The 12,104-nt window shown below is 37.3% G+C and overlaps 1 protein-coding gene across 3 annotated transcripts in view; it reads right to left on the bottom strand.

The window, feature by feature from the left end:
- Positions 1-12,104, bottom strand: part of PRKD1 (protein kinase D1) — a 349,145-nt gene that overhangs the window by 68,702 nt on the left and 268,339 nt on the right. For 2 of the 3 annotated variants that reach the window (XM_051822738.3, XM_051822739.3), the window contains 2 exons: positions 742-952; positions 525-602 (listed from right to left, as the gene is read on the bottom strand). In XM_051822738.3, the coding sequence (XP_051678698.1) occupies positions 525-602; positions 742-952 (289 nt within the window). Of the gene's footprint in view, positions 1-524; positions 603-741; positions 953-12,104 lie in introns of those variants that run through there. The other variant, XM_089309363.1, reaches the window with a different exon arrangement.

The following is a 12,104-nucleotide window of genomic DNA, read 5'->3' as shown; positions in this document are numbered from 1 at the left end:
CATTTTCTTATTAGAGATGCAGGTTAGCAATCACATTTATAATGGAACCAGTAATTGGGTGGAGAAAGGAAGCAGGCAACTGTTTCCTGATAGACCAGTCTGTGAACCTTCCCTTTCTTAACAGATGGAGAAGAAAGTTAACCTCTGTCTCAATGCAGATTGAGGAAGACAGAAGAAAAGAATGAGAGCTGTCACCTGTAGTCATTCCAATGACTTCCATGTTTCTGAACACACTAGAAATACAAAATCAGAAAGCTGGGAAAGAAATTATGGATATTCCAGTTTTCAGTACTGACTGTTTACCATGTAAAGATCAAAAAAGTCTCTTTAATATTTTTTCTCAATTAGTTGGAATAGATACTTTTCTATAGCAAAACAGAACAAGTCAAGTCATAATTCACTTAGGTTGAGATTACAAATACCCCATAGACCCTATAAAAAGGCAAAAAATCTCCCACTACTCATTAACCCACAATTCTGCAATAGGGAAGACATGTGGGCATGACTGCTGTTATTTTACCTACCTCCATTAATGGTCACTTCTCCCAGGCAGTTGTTGGGCACCTTCGGAGCACAACGTTTGTGACAGTTGAATCTGCAATCTAATTATAACGATTTCCAAACAAAAGAAACAAGAACCAAGAATTCATCAGAAAGAGAAGTTGTGAAACAAAAAGAGTTTCAGATGGATGCGAATGACTTTAACCTTCAAAGATGGGCTGGGGAGGAGATCACCCTCACCTTTGCATTGCAGGCCCTGCCGGAAAAGTCCCTTGAGCAGCTTCTTGCAGTACTGGCACACTGTGGGCCGGGTGTAGGAGTGAATGACGAACGTGTGTGGCACTTTAACTTTAGACATCAAAATCTTGTCCAGCTGAATCGGTCGTCCTACATAGGACTGAGAATTCGACCTCTTCTCGCGACCAACAAATGACTCAGATGGTGATTTTTGCTACATTTTAAAAACAAAATAAAGGACAATAGGGTTTAAGAGACTACCTAATTTATCCACTTATGCATTTTTAAAATTCTATTTCATTTTGTAAATGCATTTAGTGCTTTGATCAACTTGCTCCTTCTATCTTGAGTTACCTTGCTTATATAGTTTGAAAATCACACAATTGGAGATGAATAACTGAACCTGATTTCTAGATCTTTCAAATAAGTCTTTTATTTTTAAAAATTAATTAGTTTTTACACAGAAATATAAAGTTGGAGGCAAACAAAAAATGGTCCTTTACCCTGATGCACATATTACCTCACTGATATTTTTCTACAGTATTACGTTTATAGTTAGAAAATTCACACAGTCCAGAAAATGAAAAGAAAACCCCATTTGCCCTATATAGTACTTACTTTGTAAAACACTTGCAATTCTTTTAAATTCCCTCAGAGAAAGAACTATGAAATTATTTCTCAACCACATACAAAGTAAGAGTTAAAATTATAAGATCATTTTTGCAACTAAAAAAATAGCAACTAATGAACTATATAAGGTCCACAAATATTGGTGTTTTGGGTTATAAGTATTATGTCTTTGCAATCTTATGTCTCATTTTGAAGTTTTAACCAATCCAGTATATAGAATTTTAAAAATCAAATGAATTAAAATTAACTGATATGTCATTGTTCTTTGGACAATTTTATGGTGCCTCTTAATATCATGGTACTTTGGAAATCATCTAAATAAATGCATTCTGGAATTATCAAATAAAAAGATAAACTGTATTTCTTTTGTAGTTATTAAGGCTTTATACCTCATTTATTAAGCTCCTATGTTATCAGGATACTTCAGAAAGTTTTTTAAAAAGTCAAGTAAAAGATACATTTACTTTGGTGGGAAAAATGTTGAATGCATGCATAGCTTTCTTCAAATGAATATTTTCCATGGACTTTTTTGAAAACCTCTCTTTGGTAATAACTGTTAGGTGCCTTAAAACATAGGACTTCCTACCTAATACTGAGTCATCAAAACTCATAAAGTTTAAGTACATCTCTTTTGATCAGACACTAGTAAATAGTGGAAGCAAGGCAGGAACCCACATTGGTTTGCCTCCAGAGCTGTTGTTTTTAACACCTATCCAGTTAATTTCTAAATTGGAAAAATGACTGACGAGATAAGAAATAAATCAAATTTACATACAATTTCCATCCAGTTCAGTCCCTATCTGTACCATGCAGTCATGCCATCTATTACTAAAAGGGAAAGCTTTGATTTGCAGATTCATTTGCTGCTGTGAAAAATATATTTGAGGTAATGGCCTGTGCAGAGATATTATGTCTACAGTTAGAATTCCATAAAGGAAAACTACAAAGTGTAATTACCTTGGAAAGGCTCAATTCTAACAGAGAAGTCCAAGTGGCTCATAAAGACAGGCCAAGATTTGCCAAACCAGAATCATGAATGCACTGAATAAATAAATACCTTCAATTGAATTGAAGAAACATTAAATCCACAGGGTTAGTTCCCTGCTGTGTGTATCCTTTAGTAACTGTAGCCAGGAGCCAGATTTGAGCATAAACTAAAATGAAAGTGACGTTTTTCCATAGTTGGAAAATTTCAACACTCAGAATAAAAGAGGACCTGATGTCACAGTTTCTGAGTAGACTTCAAATGTTCTCAGATTTGGAAAAATCCTATGAAAACCTACTCAAATCACTCTTAAGTTATTTTCCTTAATTTAAGATATTTAATTATAGGCTGTGTTAACATAGTCAGTCCCATACAGACTATTTACTACACCAGAGGGCAAACTCACATAGAAGAGCAAGAGGGAATCTGAGAAACTGAATGTTTTCTTCTCATCCAACATGGTAAAGACACTACCATAACCTGCAAGAGTCAGAATTATACTTGAGATGTCATTTCAAGAATTACCTTCAAGGAGAATGATACAAGGGTACTTAAAAAAGATTGAGGAAAATCTGTATTATGAAAACCTATGCAGTTCTTTCAATATTTTTGTGCCAAAATGAGCCTATCTTTTAAATCCACTTCCTATGAAGTTTTTGAAGTACCTTCATGTGAGGAATTTTAAAATAGAGTAAGTTTAAGGAAAAGAAGTTGGCATCACTCTGTGGCTCAGTGATCGTACTTCACAAAACTTCAGGCAACAGTGAAACTCACAGAGCTCCATGTAGCACAGAGGAACTCACCAACTGCATATTCATGGTGTGAATTGACATTAATGGAATTAATAATTAGTGCCCCCACGCCACTCATGGCAATTTAAAGTCAGTTAGAAAAAATTGGCTGGTGCCGCAGCTCACTGGGCTAATCCTCTGCCCGCAGCGCCAGAACTCCAGGTTCTGGTCCTGGTTGGGGTGCCGGATTCTGTCCCGGTTGCTCCTCTTCCAGTCCAGCTCTCTGCTATGGCCCAGGAAGGCAGTGGAGGATGGCCCAAGTGTTTGGGCCCTGCACCTGCATGGGAGACCAGGAGGAAGCACCTGGCTCCTGTCTTCGGATGGGCGCAGCACCGGCTGTAGTGGCCATTTGGGGAGTGAACCAACGGAAGGAAGACCTTTCTCTACCTCTCTCTCTCTCTCTCTCTCAATAACTCTGCCTGTCAAAAAAAAAAAAATTACTAGTGACTTTTCTTGAAGTCTCAAATATAATTAGTCGTTTCAATATGGCCTATACTTTCAAACAAAAAAGCTTTAAAACATTGAGATGGGATGCATGCATGATGATTTCTCATGCAGACATGGATGTACTGCTGGGGGGAGACTGCTCATGTTGTGTAACTTTTCTAGATAAGAAACACCTTGGAAAAGGGAGAATGGAGACATCTCTGGAAGGTCTGCTTGCAGAATCAGGTGCCCAAGTTTCTGATACTGTTAACATGTACATTTGGACCTACTTCTCCTACCCATGAAGCGGACCTAAGAAACAGAGACAAGAAAGGAAGCCTGGACACTATCTGATTCAGTGGGTATTTATTTACCCTTCTTACACAAAAATGTAAAACAGGGATTTCAATGATCTATAACAGATTGCAAACAACAACAACAACAACAACAAAAGCCAACTGAAACAACAGCAAAACAAGAAAGCAAGAACCTATAGAAATAAGGCCAGTGCTGTATAAAACATATTCATCATTGGAGTTTAAGAGCCTCCATTTCTGTAAACATTATTCCCTTTAAAACCAAAACAATGATGTAAACACAAACCAAAAACTAAGGATTTTCAGAATCACAATGCATTTTCTTTTTATTAAAAACTAACATACAGGGGCCGGCACTGTGGTGCAGTTTGTTAATGCCCTGGCACGGGCATCCCTTGTGGGTACCGGTTTGAGACCAGGCTGCTCCAATTCCCATCCAGCTCTCTGCTGTGGCCTGGGGAAGCAGTAGAAGATGGTCCAAGACCTTGGGCCCCTACACGCGCTTGGGAGACCTGGAAGAAGCTCCTGATTTCTGGCTTCGGATCAGCACAGCTCTGGCCATTGCGGCCAATTGGGGAGTGAACCATCAGATGGAAGACCTCTCTCTCTCTCTCTCCGCATCTCCTGTCTCTGTGTAACTCTAACTTTCAAATAAAATTTGTCAATTATCTGAAATTTTATTTGGAAGTGTGTACAATTTAAAATGAATTTACAATAGATTTTGAAATTAAAATAGGTATAAATTTACAAATCAGTGATTTTAAAGGAAATTAAGTGCTTTATGAATTCACATTGATCTTTGAAATTTAAGATGATATCAGTACAAAATTAAATAGTAATTCAAAGTATAGTATTGACAGAAATAACCAGACAGTGGCTGGCATTGTAGTGCATTGGGTTATGCCATGGCTTGTGATGCCAGCATCTTGTATGGGAGTGCCAGTTCACATCCCAGCTGCTCTGCTTCTGATCCAGCTCCCTGCTAATGTGCCTGGGAAAGCAGTGGAAAATTTCACAAATACTTGGGCCCTTGCTACCCATTAGAGTGACCTAGACAGACTCTTGACTGCTGGCTTTGGCCTGGCCGTTTCAGATATCTGGGGGGTGAAACAGCGGATGGAAGATCTCAATTTCTCTCTCTCTCTCTCAAACACACTCAACTCTCACTTTCACTCTTTCAAGAAAATAAAAAAAGAATCTTACATAAAAGGAACTAGACTTTTTTTTCAAGGAATACCTTATAAAAATATACAAAGTGAACAGACAACATTCTTTTAAATTTTCATGAACTTCATTTGCTTGTTTTTCTTACTTGTATATTTAATTATCATGTGCACAGTATGTTGAGTTTTTAATAAGACCTTTTTAAAAGTCATCTCTAAAAAAGAAAAGATTTTCCTTATTCATCTACACTAATAAAGGTTTTACTGGACTTATTACGTGAACTAAATGGTGTTTAAATCAATTTCCATTGTTATTTGTGGTTCCAGTTTGGCCCTGAAGATTGGTTCCATGAAGCTGAACTATCTGCAGAATGACTGTATTTTACGGGAACAGGAAGAAAGTTGAAATGCTCTGGAAAAAAGAAGAGCGACATTTTTTTCCCATTCTGTTTCATTAGTATATTAACAGAAAAAACTGGTTGAAAGTTTGGAGAGTAGATTTAAATTTCCCTTCTCTATAATTATGGGAAACACAGGAAGGAAATGCACTTTTTAAAATTTGCATTTTTATATTTGCCATTGGCACTGTGTGCTGTCCTTTTCCTCACTTGAGTAGTTTGGATCAAACAACAGGTGTCGAACTTTTGTGAGAATTGACAAAGCTGCAAAATATGGTATTGGGATAGGTGCCTGCAAATGATCTGATTTTGCAAATTATAGATGATGAAAACTATAAAGCTCTTTTTTCCATTCTAAGTGTAAGAGAGATCACATCTTGGATGGGAGAGAATATAAAAACAGAACAATGATAAGCTTAATATTGCTAGGGATAGACATGAAATAAAGGTTATAGAGAGAAAAAAATAAATTGTTGGTTCTGTGAAGCATCTGTAACATCTGTATATAAATAGTGTTTAATCTGAAATTCCTGTTAGTATTAGGACTCTGCACTGAGTATCTACTTAGAATGACATGGTATCCTCTTTTCTAGAGATTGAATTTGTTTTGTAACCCAGTACACCCAATTAATGACTCTGCAAGTCTGGAACCCTCTCCAGGAAATGACTGCTTAGATTACATTATGGAAACTCCAACTGCCAGCAGGTCTTTAAATATTTAACACGGCTCAAACAATTTCCCAACAAGGTATATTCCACTCTGCAGTTCCAAATGAAATCTCTTCATTAATGAAGCTACAAAACAAAGGGGGAAAAGTTGCTTTACTTGTGTTTTTGCTTATTGTCACTCAAGTAAAAGTCAAATATAAGTTTTCTTGAGTGATAAATTATTCACTTTATGCATGCACACACACACACAAACACACACACAAAAGCGCATGGTTGATGTGAAGACTTTTGCAGTATTAAAATATTCACGTTTATTAACTAAAATTTTTTTCACAGCCCCATATTACAACTTGATTTTGAGAGACAAAAATTCCTCTTAAGTGAAAAAGTAAAGTTGAGAATACTTTAGCATACATATAGATGTCTCTGAAAGGACCTGTTTCAATCATTAGACAATAAGCTCCTAAGAGAGGGACCGTGTCTTAATCAGATTTCTACTACTGGAAAGAAATACTTAGTACATGACAAATAACAAGAATTGTTTGACCTCAGCAGAATGTGTGTTTTCAAGAAGTAAATGCATGAGATTAATGGGTGGGACATTTTAATAAAGCTAACTGAAAATGCAGACTTTAATGTTATTTTTAATGTCACATGAATTATACTTTTGACATATTTACTTTATAGAGTTTCAATTTTAAGAGGAAGACAACTGGCTAAGGGAACATTTTCCACTGCAACTGCTCTTGTACTTATCTACCTGCTCCGTACCCAAGTTGGATATAGAATCTACACAGAGCTTAGAAAGACAGAGGCAGCAAATACCTACAGGCTGTTAATATTAAAAGGTGGTCCTCGGTGTCAGGGAAGCTACAGGGAATGGTGGGCACTGCAATAAACTGGAGAGAACAGGCTCATTGTAAAAGGGATGACCACTGCTCAACTACTGCTAATAGCTGCCTTGTAGATACGAAAACCCAGTGTTTCCAGACCTTTTATTTCCCTGCAAAAAGCAGGAAATTTAGTTGTGTTATGAAATAGTTCTAGATGTTGACAATACAAAGAGAAAAAACTGAAAGACTGTGCCAGTCAGATTATCTGGGGACTAAATCTGGTTTATAGGGAAGCTGAAATTTAGATAATGATAGAAAATATTTTTAAAACAATTTTATGGCAACACTGTTTTCATAGCACTTCACTTGCATTAATTCATCCACATCTAATGACCACTAGTATTGTGATCCCCCTTTTATAAATGAAGAAACTGATCACAGAGAAGTTAAATCATTTGCCCTAAATCACGGCTTGTACACAGAAGAACTATAAACTCAGGTAGTCTTGCTTCAGATAGTAATGCTTTCTCTCTCCTTAGTTCCTCTCCAGCTATCACATTTCTTTTTTTTTTTTTTTGTTTTGTTTTTTTTTTTTTTTTTTGCTAAAACAGAACATGTGTTTTCCTCATTTAAGGAAGACATAGACAATGCATATAATCAAATAGGACATTCTGCATGTCAAGGTGCAATGTGACAATATCATGAACCACTTAAATTTGATCTATAGAATAGACTTTCAGTCATCCTGTCTGTATTTAGGAGACAACATTTGAGTCGTGCATGTTTTCTAGAACACAGTAAGCAGATGAACAACGAACCTCGACTGTATAAGCATCATCAATTGCCTGCTTTCCCAATCAGGTGCTCTTATGCTTAAAGTATGCTAAAACAACTGTGAAAAACAGACCAAGCTACACATTAATCCTCTATTCCAGCAGTTCTTAATTTTTTTTTTTTTATTTTACAGGTGGAGTTATAGACAGTGTGACAGAGAGATAGAGAGAAAGGTCTTCCTCCTTCATAGGTTTACTCCCCAAATGGCCACTACATCCAGCATGCTGTGCCGATCCGAAGCCAGGAGCTTCCTCCTGGTCTTCCATGCAAGTGCAGGGGCCCAAGCACTTGGGCCATCCACCACTGCCTTCCTGAGCCACAGCAGAGAGCTGGACTGGAAGAGGAGCAACCAGGACTAGAACCTGGCACCCATATGGGATGCTGGCACCACAGGCAGAGGATTAACCAAGTGAGCCATGGTGCCGGCCCCTATTCCAGCAGTTCTAATAGCTAGCATATTGGATTACTATTCAAAGACATACAGAATAGCATCTTAAGACAGTGTTCTCCTGTTGCCATCAAGATGATTGTCTCATTTAGTAAGCCATTCTTGGCATAAATCCCATCTGAAGATTCAATTCAGATGCTGTAGGTCATATAAAAACCAGTCTATAACTGTCTTTATGCCCAATGAGTTCACTAGCTAGTTGAATCCTGGAAATAATGCCACTGTCATTACTGACCATTATATTTGCTCTTTATACATCCTTCTTTCCGCTTAGACCATTCCTTCCTATTCTTCTGATTTCAGCTCACATCTCCAGATTACTCGATGTATGACCTACACTCGCTCCACACTCTGTTGCTCACTGTCACGTCATCCCGCCTCCTCCAGAAGCATTGCACAGCAGGCAACTATCTTATTCACCTCCTTGGTCTTTTTTTTAATTAGCAGTTTTTATTAACTCCCTTCATAGACTGTAAGTTGCCTGTAGAGAGGATCTTGGCTATGTGTTTATCACTCTATCACCAACATCAGGAACACTGCTTCACACAGAGTAAATGCCAGGATCTATGGAGATCTGAAGAGGAGATAAAATTCCTGCATTGGCAGGGGCCAGGAGTTATTCAGAAGGAGAGGTTTTGTGGACCCAAAATGAGTCTTATCATGCTATGGCTACACTGAGTACCATTTCCAGTCAAAATTCTGTTCACAACAATGTAGTCCTCCAACCTCAGACTGCTCAAATATCTCTCTTATATCCTCTGAAATCATTTATCCAATTTGGGGATGACTATTTCATCCCACCTATAATTACTGCTAAGAAAACACAGCAGTCTAAATCTGAGACTAACTTCTTTTTGAAGCAAAAAGTAATATGAACTTCTTTTCAACAACATTTCCATGAACATATTACCTCTTATGTGGGCAATCAGGGATTTTCCAGCACAAATTAGTTGTTTGGCAGTGGACAAATATGAAGACTCGTGATAAAAGAAGTTCATGTGGGAAGACACACTTTTCCAAGCCCTTTGATCGAGTGAGTAGAGGACATGGTTGTTTGATGAATTTCAAATTCTTTGGTGCTATTCTGATTCTAAAATCCTTGAATTACATGCCAAATATGCTGTATATATGAGTTTGGTTCCTCAGTTGGATATCTTAAATATATAGCATAAATAAAAACTAATCAACACCTTTTCATAACAGTGAAAAGGGTTGCTACAGGGCAAGGAAAAAAAAGCGTGCCCCCTGCTTAGTGGTGATGGATGCTGTGTTTTACAGTGGAGAATCCATTTCTTAATGTTTGCAGCAATTTGTGAAAGCTTTCACAGTAATAACATATATAATCTCTTTTTAAAAATACAAGGTGATCTAGATTTTCTGAGTGCTAAAGTAGTCTTGGAAGTCACATTAACTTATACTGCGCCTCAGTCTTTTAAGTAAACAGAAATGAAGGGTAAAGAAACCTTACTATTTTCTCAAGTGATCCACCCTTTGTTGGGAAAGTACCAGGACTGTTCAAGAATTGTTGCAAATTACATGAAATGTTCTTTCAAAATGTCAGTTACCAACATCCTATAAATCTGATAGTTCCTGGAGAAAGGGAAGACAATGATTTAAGTGGGATTACCTCTATTTTTACATGAAATCAATGTAAATTTAATGCAATCCATTCTAAATTTACAAAATAAAAGCAGGCATTTCAGTGAGGAAAAGATAACTTATATGTCAATAACTTCTGCTATATGGCTTTAAGTGTCGGACTTTAAGCGGCAGACTTCACCTGCACATAGGTAAGTGAATTGGAGGGTAAAAAAGATTATGTGGAAGAATCAAGGACAATGATTTTAGGGACAGACATTCACATCGTATTTGATTTTAGCTGCCCTGTGTTTCTCAGCTCACTGAAAAGCGGAATCAATCTAGAAAGAGGCTGTCCCATTGATCTGCCTTGGAGTACTAAAGAGAAACATGAATGCCTGCCACCAAACACAACTCAGGGCCTCAAAGATACAGCCTCTCTCTTCAAAAACGGCCCATAACAGAATTCTAACTTGCCAGAGTCAATAGTGAGCACATAGTGCATATAAGGCATATTTGTGATAATATCTTGACAATGCCTCATCTTGCATTTCACTTTATTTATTCTCAAAATGATGATGCCTTCCCTCTGCTTGAGAAGCAAGGGAGAAGTCATCTAATCAAACTGAACTGATTATTAGAAAACTACATGTAATGGACTATGTAAAATAATAAATATTTCTGAAGACAGAGAAATATTTTAGAAGCTGCCTTATTTACAGTTTCTAGAAGTTTTATAGTACTAATTTCAATCTTCTGCTCCCTCTCTACTCATTATTCTTTCTTCTATAGAAGTCTTGCTCTTTCTTCTGAGTAGGAACATTTATGAGGACACTGAAGCTCTCTGAGTGAACAAAAGGAATCTTTTATAAATAGTACCCAGCTATGAACTTGGTAGTTACGAGTGGTCAGGAATTACAGAAGGAAGACAAATATAGCCCAGACTGGCGAGAGGTCAGAGAGACACAGAATGCTGATCACACTGCAGGGTTCCATTTGTGTCTTGTGGGAAGTATTACAGAAGCTGTGGCACCTTGCTTGGGAATGAGCAGACCTTTCCCAGCCTTTGGTAAAGATCCAAATGTTACTAAGATCAGTAGTATAGGCAAGTAGTATGGGAGATTCCCGAAAACTCTCCTGTAATATTAATAATATGTATCTGTAATGGTTTGTTCAGAGCATACTTTCATAACGAACACATAAGATAAGCCAGACCCACTGAATACAAAAAGGTAATGATAGATCAGAGTGGGCTCCTCAGTTTTAGTAATGGTACTGAAGAGCTCCTGCCCCACCAGCCTAGCAATGTGTATGCTACTTGGACTCTCATGAGGTGGGCAGGTGTGGGTTAAAAGAATTCTTGGATATCATTCTTCAGTGAAACTGTACACTGCCCAGGTTTGAATGTAGAGAACTAACTGACACAATCATCAAAAGAAATCTTGCAATAGCTGGCAAATATATGCCATGGGTGTGATAGTGCATATTTAAATGGAAAAATGACTTTTTAATTTAGATGAATCACTAGGATTCCTGGAACTCCAGGACACAAAAGTCAACATAGTCTCTACTTCTAGAGAGACTTCTGCTACATTGGAAAATATCCTGGAAAATATTCATTTGGGCAGAAAATATCATCACAGTTTCATTCAGGTTTAGAAATAGCATTTCTTTCATTATATCCTCATTTGAAAAGAATCCATTTTGACTATTAAAAAGTGTAGCAGAATCACATCCAACTGTAGGCAGATAATACAATATTGATATTCTCTTGTCTTCATTTTTTTAAATAAATGAAAACAGTAAGTGAATGAGTCATTTTGAGGGCATATTTTCTAAGAAAGTACAGCCAAGAGCTCTTTTCTGTACAATGCTTGTCTTAATTAAATGTGAGTCAGTACGGCTTTTTTAAAAAAAATAATAGCAGTTTATGGAAAATTGTTACTTAGAAAATATGTGACTTCACACAAAAAATTAAATTCAATACCCTAGAAGTTTCATACAAACAAAAGGATGCAAGAGGTGAGGACAAAACATGGTCCAACAAGGGGAAATCTTTTAGAATGAACAATTCTCCCCTTAAAAATCTCTATAAGGCAGTTTGAATCTTGAGAATAGCCCAGGGCTGGCATTGTGGCACAGCAGGTTAAGCCACAGCCTGCAGAGCTGGCATCCAATATGGGCTCAAGTTTGAGTCCTGGATGCTCTGCTTCTAATCCAGCCCCTTGCTAATGTGCCCGGGAAAGCTGCAGAAGATGGTTCAAGTACTTGGACCCATGTACCCATGTGGAGAC

The sequence above is a fragment of the Oryctolagus cuniculus genome, chromosome 12 (genome assembly GCF_051225735.1).
Source record: "Oryctolagus cuniculus isolate XC-2025 breed Fujian yellow rabbit chromosome 12, ASM5122573v1, whole genome shotgun sequence".
NCBI lineage: Eukaryota > Metazoa > Chordata > Mammalia > Lagomorpha > Leporidae > Oryctolagus > Oryctolagus cuniculus.
Note: the sequence above shows the minus strand (reverse complement) of the source record. Positions and strands in the feature narration are given on the sequence as shown.